At 43.8% G+C, this 21,989-nt stretch overlaps 1 protein-coding gene across 1 annotated transcript in view; it reads right to left on the reverse strand.

Annotated features, from left to right (window-relative positions):
* LOC149467808 (uncharacterized) overlaps positions 1-21,989 on the reverse strand; it is a gene marked incomplete at its 5' end in the record, with an annotated part of 45,609 nt that overhangs the window by 23,564 nt on the left and 56 nt on the right. The window contains 4 exons of the mRNA XM_089671170.1: positions 1,122-1,178; positions 6,116-6,178; positions 9,442-9,494; positions 16,177-16,536. Coding sequence (XP_089527296.1) covers positions 1,122-1,178; positions 6,116-6,178; positions 9,442-9,494; positions 16,177-16,536 — 533 coding nt within the window. The remainder of the gene's footprint in view (positions 1-1,121; positions 1,179-6,115; positions 6,179-9,441; positions 9,495-16,176; positions 16,537-21,989) is intronic.

Here is a 21,989-nt window from a genome sequence, read left to right on the forward strand (position 1 = left end):
AAGAGACCGCTAGCGGGAGCAGTGTACAATGGGAGTAGAGACAGGAGATCCAGTTGGCAAGCCGAGGAAAACTAGCAATGACAGGAACGAAGCCGGGGTCGGTACACGGATAGACAATAGGAGGAATGTCAGGGACGAAGCCGGGGTCTGTACACAGATATTCAAAAACAGATACACAGCAGAACACAGGAGAGCTCCGACAACAAACGTTGCTCAGGCAATGTGGCCCAGTCTGAGCACATCTTAAACAGACAGGCAGACAAGGAGGTGGGACAGGAAGTGATGGAAGGGAAGGACATAAAACCCAGGGAATAGCAGACGATGCCCACAGGAGAGCACAGACAAACACACATGTGAAGGAATCTAGAGCAGCATGGAGGTAAGAGTAACACACAAGAGGCTGCAAGCTAACTTGTGACAGCCACGCTATACGCAAACAAATTTTAGTTGTCAAAAAGTACATTTCAAACTATAAATATAATTGTACTCATTAATACATAATAAAAAATTGCCAGAAATTACATACAGTCCATGTATGTGAATTAATATTTCTAAGTGTTGATTTGGTTATAAGTGAAAGTCCATCACCATTCAGCTCAGTCCAATAGTGAAGTTAAGACCACCACTTGGATAATAGAAATGCACACTTCAGTCGGTAAGCGTGCATTCCTATTATCCATGTGGTGGTCTTCACTATTGGATTGAGATGAACGATGATGGACTTTCACTTATAACCAAATGAACACTTGGAAATATTAATTCACATATATAGAATTTATGTAATTTTTGGCAATTTTTTATTATGTATTAATGAGCACAATTATGTTTATCGTTTGAAATGACCTAATTTGACCACATATTAAGCTGAGCCTAATCTCATATGTACTCTTAACCAATAAATTAATTTTTTTCTTCAAATATAATAAAAGTATGAGCAAAACTAAGAGTTTTGGATTCACTGAAATATAATGGAAAACTGTATCATTCATTGATATCTTTTTATCAGTAAACTCCCGTTTCCAGAAAGGAAAGAAGTAGGAAAAAATGAAAAGGGCCCCAAATCTATAAAACTGTATTTCATCTGTTGACTATAACAATTATAAAGGAACATGTATACTTACAAGGACCACATTCAGCTGTTTCAGAAATTCTTTGTACAGTGCTTCATTGTGTTCATCCTGTATGTCATGTTAAATAAAAGTATTCCTCATTAAAAACCATGATATAGCTTTCATGCAAAGCCTTCTGTCATGGAAGCTTGCTTGTAATTTGCACTGTAGCTATTTAAAATATGACTTAAAGAATGTTGGACTATGATACAGCTAACACAGATTCATCCTTTATTATAACCATATTTCCTCAGTTGGTTGCTAATGATCTAAAGGACAGCAATTTAACATCAGTGTTTAAATGTATATATTCTATTTTTAAAATAATTTTTGCAGAGATAATCAGAGGTGTTTAAAAAGTGCAATGTTTAATCAATGCTTCTAAATGCAAACCTACAGATTTTGTTTTGCTGAACCTCTTGAAGGGAAACTATTATCTTGTTTAATGACAAAGGATCCCTGGAGCACTAAGTGTGTGATAAAAATTAGCAGCCGTCTGTTGCTGACCACTATACATTTCTTTTAATGACTATCCAAAAATATATTTTTTTAGATATTTATGGTTTATTTGCAGATTATTTATGGTCCTTCATAAAAAAAGTAAATTACACATCAAACGCAAGTTTTAGACAAAATGCTCATTTCTGTCTTGCAGTTCCCAGTCCTTTTCCCTTGTCCATGTTAAGATCAGTTTTAAAGCAGAAGTAAATTCCTCAGGATGGGGTGCAAAGCACATTTGCACATTCTGGCACAATGACCTCCTAGTGTGCCCTACAGAAGAGAAGATAGGTCTAATCTCCAGTCCTCTGTTTGTCCTCCACCACTCTTACCCCCATTGCTTTTCCCTGGTCCAGAGATGTTCCTCTCCTGTCATTGGACAGTCAATATTGATATAATTCCTGTGCATGCTGACAGAAGTTGCATTGCCCTTAGCACCTTGCTCCTATTGACCAGCCAGCAGAAGGGATCTAATTCTGAGAGATGATGTCAGAAAGATGGCAGTGAAGGAGACTGGATCACGACAGTTAACAAGGGGTCTCTGTAGGTGGAAACAACATAAGCCGGGGGTCCTGGATGGAGGGACTAAGGTGAAAATAACTGGCTTCACCAGGTAAGGAAACCTTTACACTGGGCAGAATGTGATAGAGAGTGGAAGAGAGGTAAGGGAGTAAGGTAAACAAATGGGCTAAACACATAAATTACAGTTTTACTGTTTTTGAATTGAATACTGACAGGAGAATTTACATTGGGGTCCAGATTTCCACACTAAACAAGAATATAATTAAGAAGTGGTCAGAGTCGGGATTAATGCAGTCACGAGTATGGACTTTAGAGCACCCGAAAAAGGAATTTGTGGCTCAGGCTGTAAATCTGTCTCACAATGCATCTCACTGTTCCTATTAAGTATGCTTTGCCTTGTGTCAGAATTGTTAAATGTCCCTGTTTGTGATCACCGCTACAAAAGTTGATGTGTGAAGAGGCATTGGGGACATTTATCAAGCATATAAAGACACAATTAATTACAAATCAGGCTGGGTACGCTTCTATAAAGTCTTTGCAACAGGCTTATAGACCTATGCATCTGTATTCCTGGCAGCTAAGTGCAACAGTTTGAAAACTTCAAAGACATATTTTTAACTAAAGATAAGACACATTTCCACTCTACACAAATGTATAAATAATACATGGTCAGCATAAGGCAGTGATGGTGAACCTATGGCACGCGTGCCAGAGCTGGCACGCAGAGCCATCTCAGTGGGCACGCCAGGAAGAAGAGGAAGAACGTGCTCTCCTGCGCACGCCCGGGGGGCACGCGCCGGGCGATCTCCGTGATCGCTGTGTCCTACGGACACAGCTGATCACGTGACGTGGTAAAAGGCCAATCACAGCGGCCTTTTACCACGTGATCAGCCGTGTCCAATGACACGCTGATCACCGGGAAATGCAAATGCCGGTTCTCGGCTGCACTTTCCTCACGCTGTCAGATCGTGAGGAAAGTACTGCCGAAAACCGGCAGTTGTCAGAGCAGGAAACGGCACCGATCATTAGGGTCACTGATCATCAGTGCCCTGATGATCGGTGCCCAGCAGTGCCACACACAAGTTCCGCCCACCTGTGCCCAGCAATGCACCCGCCTGTGCCCAGCAGTGCGCCCAACTGTGCCCAGCAATGCACCCACCTGTGCCCAGTAGTGCCACCCACCTGTGCCAACCCACCAGTGCCCATCAGTGCAGCCCAGCAGTGCTGCCAGTCAGTGCCACCAGTCAGTGCTCAGCGGTTGTGCCAGTCAGTGCCCAGCAGTGATGTCAGTCAGTGCCACCTATCAGTGCTGTCTATAAGTACCCATTATCAGTGTCCCCTATCAGTGCCACCAATCAGTGCCGCATATCAGTGCCACCTATCTGTGACACCTCATTAGTGCTGCCCATCAGTGCCACCCATCAATGATGCCCAGCAGTGCCGCCGGTCAGTGCCGTCTGTCAGTGCCTCCAGTTGGCACTATCAGTCAGTGCCGCTTGTCAGTGCCCATCATTTCCTGCATATCAGTGCATCATCAGTGCCTCCTCATCAATGCTCACCAGTGCCGCCTCATCAGTGCTGCCTATCAGTGCAGCCTCACCAATGCACATCAAAGAAGAAATATTACCTGTTTGCAAACTTTTAGAATAGAAGCAAAGAAAACCTTTTATGTTTTAAATTTTTTGCTCTTTTTTCATTTATAGTGCAAAAAATAAAACACCCAGTGGTGAATAAATACCACCAAAAAAAGCTCTATTTGTGTGAAAAAATGATAAAAATTGCATATGGTTACAGTGTTGCATGACCGCACAATTGTCATTGTTAAGTGCAACAGCACTGAAAGCTGAAAATTGTCCTGGGCAGGAAGGGGGTAGAAGTGCCCGGTAGGCAAGTGATTAATTCCAGTGTTGGCACTTTGAAATAAAAAAGTTGGTTTTGTGTTGCAGTTTGGGCACTCGGGCTCAAAAAGGTTCGCCATCACTGGCATAAGGCTTATTGCAGACAAAATTGTGGACTTTAGAGCAGTCAAAGGAGGAATTTATGACTCAGACTGTAGCCTTGTATTATATATATATATCACTGCTCCTGTTTAGTTTTACTTTGCCTTGTGGCTGGATTAATAAATGTCCCCATTTCATTTCATGGGCTCATGTGTATCAATTCAGGGATCAACATTTTGCATCCCTCTGTAGCAGTTTTCTCTCCAGCTACATAAGTGACAAATGTTTATATTTTCTTTCTGATAGACTGTAAGTGCCTAATTAGTGGTTATTCTTTTGTGTCATCTAATCAGTCTAAAGCTGGCCATAGACAGATTTCCTTTCCTGCGCCATTGGGAATCCCTCCCAAGGAGCCATTGTGTTCTTCCGGAGGGGATGGAGGGGGGCTATCGGGAGACCCATCCCCACGGGAGAACACAGTTCTTACTGATAGTGGCTATAATAACCACTAGCAATAACTGCATGTAAAATCTGACTGGTTAGTTTCACCGAAGTTGATTGATCGATCAACTTGGGTACATTTATCCTGCCCACACATGGTTCAAATCTCGCCCAGCATTAGACTAGCTTAAAGGATACTAGGTCTAGCCTGCTGGACTTTAAGTGCATATTAGGTAAAGAACAGTAATGTGATTCCTGCTACAGAAATGGATGTGTGAAATTGTACTGCATTTCACTGACCCAATATTGTTATCTTTGCAGGGATCATTACCCAATGTCCTTCTGTAGCAGATGATAGTGTGATATTCCTGTTACACAGTTGACAACACTTTAGAAGAGTGTAGTGCTTACCCCCTGTAGGGGGTATCCAGGTCTCTCGCAATCATACAGAGGCTGCCAGTCACAGGCACATTTCCATGCACACCAACAATTCATGCTCAGTCTAGGTAATGTCTTTTTAGAATTTATTGCTTATTAACGTGAACAGGAGAGGGGTTTAGGGTCACAGAATAGTCTAAATGATAAAAGCAACCAATGGGAGGACAAACTTCTCAATCATTTTCTTTATAGCAGCCGTTACCCAAGGTAACAGGGAATGGCCAGTATGTCCAGGACTCTATAAGAGCAATCCCACTCCAAATAACATCCTCTGGCACTTAGTACCCTTATACCACTTCCACACCCAAAAGTCCATAGCAAGGTCTTTACTTACAATGTCCCAAGAACTGTGACCCAGCATCCACAGATAGATATTGGGGGAGACAAAGGATCCTCCTCCAGACCAGGACTTTAGGACACTGCCCTCCAGCAAATAATCTATGAGCAATCGTCTCCAGGCTCTCAGCCCAGCTCCTGTTGAGGCCCACATTACAATGTGTGCCCCACAAGCTATCTCCTAGAGGCAGGAGCACACGGAGAACTCTAACTGTTCCTTAAGAAGAAAGAACATTATAAAAAGGCCTTTAAAACCCTTTATAACCTCCCCAGTCACCTTCTGGATGCCTTCTTCCAAGGATTGGCTGGAGCATGATAAGTATTCATACTGGTCATTTGAATCTTCCTGCCCTATATTCTGGAAACTTCTTCCAGAAGCATTTGGGAGGAACCAAACACCAAGCTTAGGAAACCTGAACACACAAAACTAATAGATCACTGCTCTACTCAGTACAACTAAATTTAGCCCAGCAGCCTAACTAAAGGAGGATGTTACAACTGTATTAAATAAAACAGTAGTTTTCCTGTTGATAGTGTTTGTGATATAGCACAAGCTTAGTGTGCTGTGATGATCTTGTCCATTCTTAAGTCAAGCACTTGGGGTATTTTTGGTGGGAGAATTATGATACTTTGAATACATAATTGCATTCTTATAACACTACCTTTTCTTTCATTAATACATTTTTTCCTTAATTGTTTATACACTGCCTAGCTGTGTACTTACATAGAAAAGAACATTGTGAGGAGCTTTGTTCAGTGGCTTTAACATGTAATATATCTATATTTGACTATACAGCATGAAAGCTGAAAAATCAAAGTTAATCAATATACCTTTCCTTGCTGGAACAGGCAAAGCAAGTGTTGCAGAGTTGAAAGAAGAGAAGGTACATCTTTCTAAAAAACGAAAAAAATAACATATTCAGAATAAAAGTACCGGTAATATATAAAATATATCTGTTGCTATGCAATTCTACAAGCTACTGTACACCAAAAGCAATGTATTTAGAAGAACCTGAATTAAACAGTTGCTTATATTATTGCATGAAACAGGTCAAATATATTAGTTAAATGGTTTATCTAGAAACCAATGTGACATCCCGTACGGCCAAGCAGATATACAGACATAAAAGCAGGAGACCTGTCTGGCGCCAGTGATCTGCTGATCCCTAGTGCAATGGTTTACAGGCCCCTGCAACAAAAAATAATAAATGCACATTTTTTTACCTGCAAAATAAATGTGCATTCTTTTAATTTTTTTGTATAAAGGTGAACTTATCCTTTAATCATGTTCACCAAATCCTTCTTGAGCCAAGCTCAGATGTGGTCAGCTCATCACAAGTTGTCACTATTGGAAAGCTGGCTTAGAGCTATGAAGTGCATCTGACACTGGATCGAATGCAAGTAGACAGGAACTCGCTAACTGGAATCAGTAGTGCAATAAACAATGAAAAAAAAGGAAAACCAGTTTTTGAGAAAACATGCCAGATGTTTATGACACACAGGGGTAAATTTATAAACATAATCAGAAACCTATTGTGACTGCTTAGAGGATGTTGCATCTCTGATATTTGTGCACTTCTGACACACAAATTGTACCTGCAATTCTACCGCAATGCATCATGTTGCAGTAGTTTGTGCCGGAATTACAAATGGAGCACAAAAATAGCACAATAATTACAGCGGTAGACCTGCTCTGTATGAATGAAATCCCAACAAATCCAACAAATCAGGAATAAATGTTAGAAGTGATTCCTAGCACATCTTAACCTCCCTAGCGGTATGATTATTTCAGATTTTTGGTGATGAAAGCAGTACCATTATTTTGCATGGAAATATGTAGTTTTTTTATTGTAGGCCTGTAATTTTTAGGAATAACTCACTGAAATCTGTCCGAACAAGAGTCTATTAAACATCCCGGGTATGATAAAATTTGAAACACAAAATCATAAATTATAATTTAATAAATAATCATAAAAAAATAATAATATAATAATAATACATTTAATTCAATAATATAATCAAACCGAAAACACTGAAATTTGAAATAGAGCGCCAAGTTCGTACATTGCTTAGCAAAGTCGCAAAATCGTTTTCAGTGTCTGATGACGAATTTCCCCACGAATCATTATCACTCAATTCTGCAAGTGGTTCTGATTTACTATCGCTGTTCTCTAGCTGGTGTAAACCCGCTTTTGACCTAAAGGGACACTTTTTGGACGCCATGGACGTTTCTCAGTTTCCAGGCAGAAAGAACAGACAAAATGCAGGCAGGGCACAGGACAAAGCACTAGGGGCAAAATGTATGTGAAATGGGTTGAAACAGCAATGTTTTACTATGAAAAATGTGTTTTGAAAAAAATGCCATTTTTTAAAATTTTCAAATTTCCCACCGCCGGCGGCGCCCGTACGTCCCGACGTCACAGGGACCGGAACACAGAAGCCGGATGCCGGCATCGGCCGGAGGAGATGGCCAGGGATGCTGCAGGGGACACATCGCGGGAGCGAAGGACAAGGTAAGCTCTGCAGGGACTCCCTGAGCAACGCCGCATGGTAAGCCCGAGTGTAGATCGGGGTTACCGCTTTTGGTACTGACATTTTACCCCGAGCTACACTCGGGAATACCGCTAGGGAGGTTAAAGAAGCACAAAGTCAATGTAAAGGTGAAGTAGTAAATCCTGCACACTTTTTACTATTAAGAAAAGCTTCTTAGAATGTTTCACCTCTCTTCAGAATGCTTAAAGGAGATCTTTGATCCCAGCATACACTTTCATTTCATAAGACGAGAAATGTAAAAACATTACAAACAGTAGTTATTATTAACAATCAAATATAAGCTTACTTGAAAAATCTAATTTCATGTTGTGAGTTTTGCCTGTCTGCTGGCCACCTCTTTCCAACATTTGCTGGATTCCCTGCATGCTTTTCAGATTCTCCTCTGCTGTCAACTTTCAATTTCTAAGGACTACATATCCCATGGTACCGTGCTGCCTGCTGGCATTGATTCCTATACTGACTCCACCTTCTGAAACTCCTCCTCTCAGCACCGCGGAAGTTCAGTGGTCAGGCTCTATGAAATGTGTGACACAGCAGTGCCTGATCACAGGATATCGTGAATAAGTGGCTTAGAATTTAAGAAAGTAAATGTGGCGATCTTTAAAAAGTAAGTTTACAAACGTCAGGATTGTTCAGAGTAATAGAAGTGGGCTAGAAATAATTTAAATCAATGTGGAAATGAATATATGATTTTACATTTTTAACATGGATATGATTTGATTCCCTGCTACTTCCAGCATGATCTCAATGCTCCTATCCCTTTTTTCACATGTAATTCTAAAGGACTATTACAATCGTTCCATTTGGAGCAAATAGGATCCTTCCATCTCCATGCAATTGTCTCTCTCTAGTGGCCAGCCCTGACATCAAATGTATTTTACAAATGAAAAGTTTGTCACTGGCAGGTAATAGCATTGTTGCAGGAGCAGCCACAATTTTACATGATTGCTGCAAAAGTAGTGTTTGGTGTTGCAAAAGTTTTTACGTGTGACTGATTCTGGAAGGGAAGCAGCACTGAATCCACAGTAAGGAAAAAATGCAATTTAATTCTGCACTGCAATCGAATAATGGTCACAATAAATGCAGAAATATTGATAAGAACCAATCTGTTTGAAGCGTTTTGCTACAATGCAACTCCAACCAAAACATTTCTAGTTTTGGATACAGATTTACAGCTTACCTTTAGTTTATATTGCAGCATTTGTCCCTCTTTGGAAGATCCACCCTCTCTACTTATCCTGATCACACTGTCACTAGCAAAGAAAGGAAAAAGGACTGCAAAATGTTGCCATTGTGATTGGTACAGGAGTGTTGGAGATATCATTTGAATGGGGACATCTGTTCCAGTGATAACTGTCAATAGTGAAATTTCCTTTCATTTTGAGGGGATTTCCACTTGCTTTTTATTGTGTATTTGGGTACAGGGAGTGAGAGGAAATCTCCTTGATGGAAAACCAGACAGCAGACATTCACACCTTTCCATGCTCTAAATCAAAATTTTTAAAACAGATTTGCTTGAAGTTGCACATTGCATAGTCCTAATATGACATACCTGTAATTTTATGTTGTGAACAATACAGTTTATATAAAGGAGTCCTCCTTACCTGTAACAATTTTGCAAGGCAGGGTTTACTGATATTACAGGGTTTTGGTGAATCTAAGGTTTTGGAAAAAAAAGGAAAAAGAAAAAATGTTTATATATGCTTTAGATATACTGTAGTTTACATTGTATGATAAATATTTTAACCACTTAAGCTCTGGAAAATGTTACCCCCTTCAAGACAAGAGCATTGTTGCTGTTTGGCACTGCACTACTTTAACTGGCAATTGAGCTGTACTGCAACAATGTACCCAAATAAAATTTTAATCATTTTTTTTCTTACTGATAGAGCTTTCTTTTGGTGGTATTTTATCATCACTGGGATTGTTATTTTTAATATATAAACAAAAAAGTACTGGAAATTTTGAAAATAAAACTATATTTTCTGCTTTCTATTATAAAAAATAACCAATTTAATCAAATTTCATAATAAATGTAGGCCATATTTAGGCTACATGTCTTTAGTTAAAAACATCCTAATAAGTGTATATTAATTGGCTTCTGTGAAAATGATAGCGTCTACAAACTATGGTATATATACTGGAATTTATGCAGTTTTTACATTCTGATTGCCTAGCACATTTCATGGGGTGCTAAAATGCCAGGGCAGTACAAACATTCCCCCAAATGACCCCTTTTTGGAAAATAGACACCCAAAGTATTTGCTGAGAGTCATGTTGAGTGGGATATTGATCTGGTCAGTTAAGTAGCAGAGGGGGTTGTTAATCAGTTTCAGCTGCTTTGGTGTTAATGAAATGAACAACAGGTGCACTAGATGGGCAACAATGAGACAAGCCTCAAAACAGGAATGGTTTTACAGGTGGAGGCCACTGACATTTTTTCCCTACTCATCTTTTCTGACTGTTTTTCACTAGTTTTGCATTTGGCTAGGGTCAGTGTCCCTACTGGTAGTATGAGGCGATACCTGGACTCTAAAGGGGTTGCACAGGCACCCCAACTCCTCAAGTATGGCACATCAATAAGTCCCATTACCAGAAGATCTCAAGAGCATGGAGGAGAGTCCAGTCCACCAGCAAGGCTCCCACTTTTCATCCATTACACATCTGCATCAGAGGCTGGTCATTAGCTCTGAGGAAAGGGATTTGTCCCCGAAACGCATCAACCATTTGACTGCACTGACAGTGAGGACACCTTGCCTGCCGTTGTGGTCATCGTAATTTTTCTATGCTTTTTAGATATATGCTTCGTTGGTGAGTATGTTTTTATTATTTTTTACTCTTTACAATAAACCTTGGATAATGCACTAGGTGTGTGCGCCACCTGTTTTCTCTTTAACCAGAATTGGCAGGTCCATCACAGGCACCCTGTGCTTTTCACAGATGAGAGCAGGTTCACCTTGGGCACATGAGACAGATGTTAAAGGGTCTGGAGAAGCCATGGAGAACGTTATGATGCCTGTAACATCGTTCAGCATGACAGTTTTGGTGGTGGGTCAGTGATGGTCTGGAGAGGCATATCCATGGAGGGACGTACAGACCTCTATAGGCTAGACAATGGAACCCTGGCTGCCATTAGGTATCGGGATGAAATCTTTGGACCCATTGTCAAACCCTACTCTAGTGCAGGTGGTCCTGGGTTCCTTCTGATGCACGACAATGCCCAGCCCCATGTAGCAAGAGTAATCAGGCACTTCTTGAAGAATTAATGGCCCCCAGACTTGTCTGACCTAAATCCAATAGAACACTTTGATTTTTGGGGTGTCTTTGAATTCAGTCCTCTGTAGGTTTATAATTTCCACCAAATGATGGGTCATCTTATGTTCCTAACACAGCATGATATTTTTCCCCATTGAGATCTGATGTGTTTTCAAAGTGTTCCTTTTATTGTTTTGAGCAGTGTATTCAGGGTCACCCTGAAAATGGCAGAGTGTATTGTAGTTGAAATGCATGAAACACATTATGTTGATGGCATGTGATTAATTTTGGTCTATGGATCAATATGACTGCAATTTATTCTATTTAGTAATACCCAAAGGGTTAAGGGTTAGGCCCAAAAAAATTTAAACTAAGAAACCATGATATGTTACTACTCGAATAGTCTGACAAGGTACAAATTTAAGTTGGCAGCGATATACTGGTCGACATATAGATTGCTCTGGTTCACAATTAGTTGATATAGATATTCCTTGAAAAACAGATAAAAAAAAATCAAGGGACGTTGGTAAATTGGCTGTTTCTACCTTAATTCCGCATTGTACAATGAATGGGGCAATAAAGGGGGCTGTTGAATCTGTGGACTGCCAATTAGGATTTGCAAGCACATCTGAAAAGACAAAATGGGCTCTACGGGCCTGTGTTTGAATTGTTGGTAGCTGTGGGACGCTACTAATGCTAGCCACTACACAAGTTTGGACTGTACTTCTGGGACTTGCCATGTCACCATGAGATACTGCAGTGCTGGTGTGTAAAATTCCAAGATGAACTAGGCTGCTGGTGCTTGCCAGTTCACCTAAAGGTAGTGTAGCACTAGTACTAGTACACTGCTGCTTATGAGCATAATCATGCATTTCTAACACCTCAGCAACCTGGGCATGGGGTCAGGTACACCTGACCTTAGCAGGGATCTCTTCTCCATCATCTGAACCCTCCGTCAGGGTGACACTGATCTCTACCTGTTCGTATTCTGAGCCTGATTTTGTCAGTAAGGAATCCCCTTCGCTCTCATTTGACATGCTCAGAATCCTGTAGGCCTCTTTACTAGTGTACCTCAACTTACAGGAAAAAGAGCTCCTGGCTGTTAGGGACTGCATGAACTGCTACAAATAAAATGTACCTGCTAGTACTAGCATAGGTCAGGCCTGATTCTGCTAATGCTGCAGTTTGTGTACTGTGACAGTGATCTACTAACACTGCACTTATTGGGGTTGGGCAAACACAAGTTCTGGCAGGTATCCGGGCTGATCCTGCTAATGCTGTGTTTTTGGGGAAACCTATACTGTTGGGAACGCTAGTATAATTCTGCTCTGATCAAAAATACTGCTTCATTCAGACACTGTACTAGTAATGGTGGCTCTAGTATGCCTGTGATAGTGTTGCTGGCAATCAAAGACTTCAATGTGTTGATGATAGTGTGGCAGGCAACTGACGCGATCCGGGAGGGATGCTAACTGACGCTAATGATATCTGACATCACCTGTGACACAAATACAGAGATCACTAAAAAAACTGTACATTGGGATGGCAGGCACCTGTGCTCGCCCCCTACCCGGCATTAACAGATCATGTACGCGTACGTGATCTGGCATGGAGTGGCTGCCCTGCCACAGTATAAGTGCGGTGGGTGGTCCATAACTGTTTAAGATGACTGTTATGAAGACACCCATGTTTGTTCACTCCCAGTCAGTGATGTGTGCATTCATAGACATACACAGCACCCAGCAAGCCACACCCCTGCTCCCTCCTCCTCTCTCCTCCCAACAATTTGACTGTGGGCAGCAATTTTTTCTAGACAGTTATAGAAGAGTTTATACACAAGCCCAATACACTAGGACTCACACATAGTAAAATACTACAGCACCATGCTCATATTCCAAATGTTGCCTGTCTCTTATTCTAAATAATGAGTAGACTGTCTTCTAAAAAAGGTCAATTTATAGCATAATCGCAACATTATTGGAGAAAGATGTGAAATCAATTCTACATATTTTGTTGATACCCAGCTTGTTCCCACCTTGTCAATTCTGATCTCTACATGATTGCATGTGGATGGTGTTTTATCAAGTTTGTATGTACACATCATGAAACAAAACATTTGTACTCTGGTATGCTAGTCTGTAGATATTGTCAATAATTATAGTTTCTTTTTGTATTGTATTAGATTGTTTACCCACCATTAACTCCTGAAGAAGTTGGGAATCAACAAAATGCACAGAGTCCTTTACTCATCTTTCTCCAATAATGCTGGGATTATGTAATAAATGGGTCTTTATTAGAAGAGAATGCACTCATCATGTAGAATAATAGACAGGCAACATAGGGAATATGGTGGTATAGTATTTTAGTATCTTGTTGTATCAGACTGGTGTATGTACTATTTTATGACTGTGTAAAAACTACCATTTTTAGTATACTGTATACACTTTATGACTTGTTCTGGCACCTTAAAAGTATTTACTCTTTTTTCTCTTACCTATTCATACCACTGAACTTACCGGGTGCTGCATTGCAATACTTAAATCAGACCCATACCTTAAAGTGGTATTAAACCCAAAATTAAAAATTGTAATACTGTACACTGCTCAAAAAAATTGAAGGAACACTTTGAAAACACATCAGATCTCAAAGGGGAAAAATATCATGCTGGATATCCATACGGATGTGGACCGGGTATTGTGTTAGGAACGTAAGGATGCCCCATTGTTTGATGGAAATTAAAATTATCAGTCCACAGGGGACTGAATTCAAAGACACCCCAAAAATCAAAGTGAAAAAATGATGCAGCAGGCTAATCCATTTTGCTGAAATTTCATTGCAGCAACTCAAAATGGTACTCAGTAGTTTGTATGGCCCCCACGTGCTTGTATGCATGCCTGACAATGTCAGGGCATGTTCCTAATGAGACGACGGATGGTGTCCTGGGGTTTTTCCTCCCAGATCTGGACCAGGGCATCACTGAGCTCCTGGACAGTCTGAGGTGCAACCTGGCGGCCTTAGATAGACCAAAACATGATACCCCAGAGGTCGGAGGCCATTCAACGGTATCAATTCCTTCATCCTCCAGAAACTGCCTGCATACTCTTGCTACATGGGGCTGGGCACCAAGAGGAACCTAGGTCCCACTGCACTAGCATAGGGTTTGACAATGGGTCCAAGGATTTTATCCTGATACCTAATGGCAGTCAGGGTGCCATTGTCTAGCCTATAGAGGTCTGTGCATCCCTACATGGATATGCCTCCTCAGATCATCACTGACCCACCACCAAAACGGTCATGCTGAACGATGTTACAGGCAGCATAACGTTCTCCATGGCTTCTCCAGACCCTTTAACGGCTTCTCCAGACCCTTTAACGTTGGATGGACCGAAACATGATATCCCAGAGGTGTTCTATTGGATTTAGGTCAGACGAGCGCGGGGGCCATTCAAGTTCATTAACACCAAAGCAGCTGAAACTGATTAACAACCCCCTCTGCTACTTAACTGACCAGATCAATATCCCAGGAGTTTCATTAACTTGATGCTATACTCTGATTAAAAAGTGTTTCTTTAATTTTTTATGAGCAGTTTTCGTTTTTAGTTTTTTCCCTTCTCTTTTCACCTGGTGATCTGGCCAGTATTAGGGTGCCTCCACGCTGGATGAAGGTGCACAAGGGCACCTTTGAACAGCAGCATTGTCAGTCTGGCGGAGGGGAGTGTTAGATGCACTAACAGATTTAGAAACACCAACAAATTAAAGCCAAACTCCAGCTCACACTTCCCTTACACAAACCTTTACAGCAACATTTTTTTTTCTATTGGGATTTTACATAAATAAATTAAAGCTGATCATTGTAAGCAACACTGTCAGTGGTAAATGATTTGTCTCATAACTGCCACAGCTGCAGGACAGTGTGTTCTGTTGAAAAACAACAGACTTACTGTCTGGATTACCAGATGAAAATAAAAGAAAGAAAGCCTAAACAAGAAACCTAATGCAGCCATCACAAGAGAATTGGTAAGCTGCAATATAAAAAAAGTTTGCTTTTGGGTTTAATATCACTTTCACTGTGTAAAGGCACAACTTATTTTTTTAGTTCAGAATAGAAAGGAAAAGGAACAGACCCTCTGCCCAGCTTTTATTACCATCTGTTTCCCTGCAGAGCTAATCTTTCAATTGGGAAAATGTACTGGTGACAACTATCTAAGATGGGATTGCCCTCACTTTTGTGGAATTTCTTCTCACTTCCTGTTGTCTCTAAGACAAGACATGAAAGGAAATCTCCCCTATCACAAAAACCCCAAGAAGATAAAAAGCTTAGCTACACATATGCTTTTAAACAAGGCCTTCCTTAAGTCTCTCTGCCGTCCCTGGCCACACAATGGCAACTTTGCACTGGTTATAAATTAAAATCTGCGGGAGGGGAAATGACATATGCCACGAGATTGGTCAAATAACTGCTAACTGAAGGGAAATGAGGTAACAGGACAACGATAAGCATTTCTAGCATACAGTAGTTCTATGTTTCTTACTCGCTATGCAGGGGCATGATTTTAAAGCTGAACTTCACTCTCTCAATCAACATTAACTATTTTTAATCCTTATGCTGCTAACATTAGTAAACAGATAGGAAGATATTGTATATTATATTTATACTTTTTTTTACATTTCTTCAGTTACTTCCTGGTTTCTGGCCTAGGAAAATGGTGTCATGCATCCCAGGAGTCTTCAGGAGGGAAGGAGGGGCTTTCTCAGCTTAGCACACCCTCCTGTCTGCATGCCTGAGCTAACAGTAGATGGATTCCAGGAAGTTAATGCTAAATGCCTAATCTACCCCCATTCAAGATTGCCACAGCCAGAAATGCTAGAGGATGTTCTTCAAAGTGATTTCTCAGCAAAATAAAACAGAGACATGGATGAATAGGTTTGCTTTAAATATTAAAAATGAACTAAGCAGTTGGCAGTGCTCAAATGTAGTGTAGTTTCACTGGTGCAGGTCTGCTTTAACTTCTATCTAAGAAAGTTATAATCTAATATGATGTATATTATATATATATATATATATATATATTGGAATAACTTACCTGTAACAGGCTTTTTGCTGTCTTGGTTCTTCACCAATAAAACTGAAGGCTGTTTATCTTGAACTTTTGATTGTGCTTGAAAAGATGGACCTAAAGTGCCAACCGTGTTAAAAGGTAAGCTATGCATAGTTACCATGGTATGCAGCATGCGGCACAATAAAATACTTTCGCATGTTTTTTGTGGATTGTATACAATTGTTTCTGCTGAATAATCAAAACATCCGCAGCGGCCATTAATGGTGCTGAACCACACTGATACCCCGACTGGTGATACAATGCAATTTGTGCCAGGTATTTGATTTGCACATGGTTTTGCATGGTTTGGCTTGTTTTCCTCGGTGAAGCCACACGCTTTATAGTCTAGAAGAAATAAAAGGAACATCTTTAGAAGTCAGTTTAGTGACCTTTTTCTTTATATATTTTCTCAAGCTTTTTCTTTTCCCTATTAACTTTAATTCTCAAAACATTAAGCAGTAACTCCACTTTTGTTGAGAAAAAAGCATTCCCCTCTGGGTGATCTATGTACAGTACATTGCAAGATTTTTAACAAACTTTGTTGCAGAGTTCTACCTTTTATTATTCTGAAGAAAGAGCTGTTTGTCTGTGTCCGTGTGCGGAGTGAATCTGTATGGGTAGTTTCCTAATTATCAATCAGCTGCTGCACCTGCAGGAGTCTAAAGCGGACAATTGCAGGGTCTGCATCCCTTTAAACATGTTTTCCTATTGGGAGTATCTCACCAAAATTGACATTTTTGTTGCAGGAGATGCTTGAAAGCTGACTTGTATCTCAGGGCCAGTTCACACCATAGAAATGCAGTCCGGGTGCGTTTTTGTATGCACGTTTTTGATGCGTTTCAGTGCGTTTTTATGCTTTTTGTCAATGTATTTTTTGTGTTTTTTGTTCATTTTCCCTCCTCTCTTTTTCTTCAACTTAAATAAGGACATGTGTTTGCTGGTGCATTTTTGGTGCATTTAGGTGTGTTCTGGTGCATTTTTGATGCATTTTACTACGTTCCAGTACAGTTCAGTACATAAAACATGCAGCATGTTCTACTTTTTTTTTTCTGGAACTGGAATACACTGGAACTAACTGTACTGGTGTGAACTATGCCATTGGATTGGAATGCATTTTTGATGCAGAAAAAAACACACTGGACTGCATGTGGTTTGAACTGGCCCTTAGTGCAGACTTCTGGGAAAATCAGTGAGCCAATCACATACGCAGGAAATGATGTTTCTGGGGGGCGTTCTGTACGCATTCTGTAGTAGCTATTAGAGATGAGCGAAGTATTCAAAAATTCGATTCGGCTGATTCGGCGAATTAGTGGAAAAATTTTGATTCGAGTCGAATATATTCGCTGCGAATTTAACTTATAAAAGGGTGTTTCTAGGCTTCAGAGAGCCTTTATATTAGTGCAGAACACTGTACCTTTAATTTAAATGCCCTTGGAGTCTGCTGGGGAAGAGAAATAATACTGACAGTCAGTATGACATGCAGATGAGTGCCATCGATCTTAGAATCACCGCACACTTCACTCATTTGGGCAGTCACGGGGCCAAAACCAGAGTGTGGAGCCACAGTGTGGCGGTGGAGGCAGCAGCAATGGGAGGCCATACAGCACCCTATGACAAAAATGGAAACCACCAGCAGTGTGAGGAGACCTGAAAGTGGCACATGGCAGAGTGTGGCGATGGAGACAGCAGCAATGGGAGGCCGTACAGGGACCCATGACACACTCTGGACCTGGCAGCAGCATGAGGAGGCGGTACAGGGGCCCATGACATATTACGGGCCTGGGAGCAGCATGAGGAGTTGGTACGGGGGCCCATGGCAGATTACGGGCCTGGCAGCAGCAATGGGAGGCCGTACAGGGACCCATGACACACTCTGGACCTGGCAGCAGCATGAGGAGGCGGTACAGGGGCCCATGACAGATTACGGGCCTGGCAGCAGCATGAGGAGTCGGTACGGGGGCCCATGACACACTCTGGACCTGGCAGCAGCATGAGGAGGCGGTACAGGGGCGCATGACAGATTACGAGCCTGGCAGCAGCAACTTGGACAGGAGGACGTTCAGCTTCTGCACCGTCGGGTGCGTGCTCGCAAACTGTTGTCTCTTGGAAACGGATTCCAAGAAAGACTGCTGACGGAATCCGTGAAGAGGAGTAGCAGGAGAAGGAGCATCTGAACGAGCGGAATATGCCAACAAGCGACAACAGGGGCCCATGACAGATTACGGGCCTGGCAGCAGCATGAGGAGTCGGTACGGGGGCCCATGGCAGATTACGGGCCTGGCAGCAGCAATGGGAGGCCCGTAATCTGCCAGCACCCTATGACAAAAAATGGAACACACCAGCAGTGTGTGAGGAGACCTGAAAGTGGCACATGGCAGAGTGTGGCGATGAAGACAGCAGCAATGGGAGGCCGTACAGGGACCCATGAGAGACTCTGGACCTGGCAGCAGCATGAGGAGGCGGTACAGGGGCCCATGGCAGATTAGGGGCTTGGCAGCAGCTATGGGAGGCCCATAATCTGCCAGCACCCTATGACAAAAAATGGAACCCACCAGCAGTGTGAGGAGACCTGAAAGTGGCACATGGCAGAGTGTGGCGATGGAGAAAGCAGCAATGGGAGGCCGTACAGGGACCCATGAGAGACTGTGGACCTGGCAGCAGCATGAGGAGGCGGTACTGGGGCCCATGGCAGATTACGGGCCTGGCAGCAGCAATGGGAGGCCCGTAATCTGCCAGCACCCTATGACAAAAAATGTAACACACCAGCAGTGTGAGGAGACCTGAAAGTGGCACATGGCAGAGTGTGGCGATGGAGACAGCAGCAATGGGAGGCCGTACAGGGACCCATGAGAGACTGTGGACCTGGCAGCAGCATGAGGAGGTGGTACTGGGGCCCATGGCAGATTACGGGCCTGGCAGCAGCAATGGGAGGCCCGTAATCTGCCAGCACCCTATGACAAAAAATGTAACACACCAGCAGTGTGAGGAGACCTGAAAGTGGCACATGGCAGAGTGTGGCAATGGAGACAGCAGCAATGGGAGGCGGTTCAGGGACCCATGAGACACTGTGGACCTGGCAGCAGCATGAGGAGGCGGTACAGGGGCCCATGGCAGATTAAGGCCTGGCAGCAGCAATGGGAGGCCCGTAATCTGCCAGCACCCTATGACAAAATGGAACCCTGGGCTGGGGCAGGCAGAACCGCCGTATCTTTATCACGGTTTTCCCAGGCCACCGAATGGCGACGCTGCATATGCTGACGCAACGCTGTAGTCCCAACATGGGCCCCCTGGCCACGCTTGACTTTCTGGCCACATAGTCGACATACGACTACGTTTACTTCCTCGGGCGGCTTGAGGAAAAATTGCCACACCGCCGAGTAGGAAACTTTGCCCCCGCTACTCCTCACTGGCTGACTGCTACTTCCTCCGTGCACACCGGCACCACTACTGGCCGTGCTGGTAGGCTGCAGTGGAGCTGGTGCTCTACTCCGTGGCCGTTTGCCTCCACTGACACTGCTGCGACCCTGCTGCCTCCTGGCAGCAGCAATGGGAGGCCGTACAGGGACCCATGACACACTCTGGACCTGGCAGCAGCATGAAGAGGCGGTACAGGGGCCCATGGCAGATTAGGGGCCTGGCAGCAGCAATGGGAGGCCCGTAATCTGCCTGCACCCTATGACAAAAAATGGAACACACCAGCAGTGTGAGGAGACCTGAAAGTGGCACATGGCATGAGAGACTGTGGACCTGGCAGCAGCATGAGGAGGCGGTACAGGGGCCCATGGCAGATTAGGGGCCTGGCAGCAGCTATGGGAGGCCCGTAATCTGCCAGCACCCTATGTCAAAAAATTTAACACACCAGCAGTGTGTGAGGAGACCTGAAAGTGGCACATGGCAGAGTGTGGCGATGGAGACAGCAGCAATGGGACGCCGTACAGGGACCCATGAGAGACTCTGGACTTGGCAGCAGCATGAGGAGGCGGTACAGGGGCCCATAGCAGATTAGGGGCCTGGCAGCAGCTATGGGAGGCCCGTAATCTGCCAGCACCCTATGACAAAAAACTGAACACACAAGCAGTGTGTGAGGAGACCTGAAAGTGGCACATGGCAGAGTGTGGCGATAGAGACAGCAGCAATGGGAGGCTGTACAGGGACCCATGAGAGACTCTGGACTTGGCAGCAGCATGAGGAGGCGGTATAGGTGCCCATGGCAGATTAGGGGCCTGGCAGCAGCTATGGGAGGTCCGTAATCTGCCAGCACCCTATGTCAAAAAATTGAACACACCAGCAGTGTGAGGAGACCTGAAAGTGGCACATGGCATGAGACACTGTGGACCTGGCAGCAGCATGAGGAGGCGGTACAGGGGCCCATGGCAGATTAGGGGCCTGGCAGCAGCTATGGGAGGCCCGTAATCTGCCAGCACCCTATGACAAAAAATTGAACACACCAGCAGTGTGAGGAGACCTGAAAGTGGCACATGGCAGAGTGTGGCGATGGAGACAGCAGCAATGGGATGCCGTACAGGGACCCATGAGAGACTCAGGACTTGGCAGCAGCATGAGGAGGCGGTATAGGGGCCCATGGCAGATTAGGGGCCTGGCAGCAGCTATGAGAGGTCCGTAATCTGCCAGCACCCTATGTCAAAAAATTGAACACACCAGCAGTGTGAGGAGACCTGAAAGTGGCACATGGCATGAGACACTGTGGACCTGGCAGCAGCATGAGGAGGTGGTACAGGGGCCCATGGCAGATTAAGGGCCTGGCAGCAGCTATGGGAGGCCCGTAATCTGCCAGCACCCTATGACAAAAAATTGAACACACCAGCAGTGTGTGAGGAGACCTGTAAGTGGCACGTGGCAGAGTGTGGCGATGGAGACAGCAGCAATGGGAGGCTGTACAGGGACCCATGAGAGACTCTGGACTTGGCAGCAGCATGAGGAGGCGGTATAGGGGCCCATGGCAGATTAGGGGCCTGGCAGCAGCTATGGGAGGCCCGTAATCTGCCAGCACCCTATGACAAAAAATTGAACACACCAGCAGTGTGAGGAGACCTGAAAGTGGCACATGGCATGAGACACTGTGGACCTGGCAGCAGCATGAGGAGGCGGTACAGGGGCCCATGGCAGATTAGGGGCCTGGCAGCAGCTATGGGAGGCCCGTAATCTGCCAGTACCCTATGACAAAAAATGGAACACACCAGCAGTGTGAGGAGACCTGAAAGTGGCACATGGCAGAGTGTGGCGATGGAGACAGCAGCAATGGGACGCCGTACAGGGACCCATGAGAGACTCTGGACTTGGCAGCAGCATGAGGAGGTGGTACAGGGGCCCATGGCAGATTAGGGGCCTGGCAGCAGCTATGGGAGGCCCGTAATCTGCCAGCACCCTATGACAAAAAATTGAACACACCACCAGTGTGAGGAGACCTGAAAGTGGCACATGGCAGAGTTTGGCGATGGAGACAGCAGCAATGGGAGGCCGTACAAGGACCCATGAGAGACTCTGGACCTGGCAGCAGCATGAGGAGGCGGTACAGGGGCCCATGGCAGATTAGGGGCCTGGCAGCAGCAATGAGAGGCCCGTAATCTGCCAGCACCCTATGACAAAAAATTGAACACACCAGCAGTGTGTGAGGAGACCTGAAAGTGGCACATGGCAGAGTGTGGCGATGGAGACAGCAGCAATGGGAGGCCGTACAGGGACCCATGAGAGACTCTGGACTTGGCAGCAGCATGAGGAGGCGGTATAGGGGCCCATGGCAGATTAGGGGCCTGGCAGCAGCTATGGGAGGCCCGTAA

This window comes from Staurois parvus, unplaced genomic scaffold (assembly GCF_062004578.1).
Source record: "Staurois parvus isolate SC_StPar_1 unplaced genomic scaffold, SC_StPar_1.0 ptg000099l, whole genome shotgun sequence".
NCBI lineage: Eukaryota > Metazoa > Chordata > Amphibia > Anura > Ranidae > Staurois > Staurois parvus.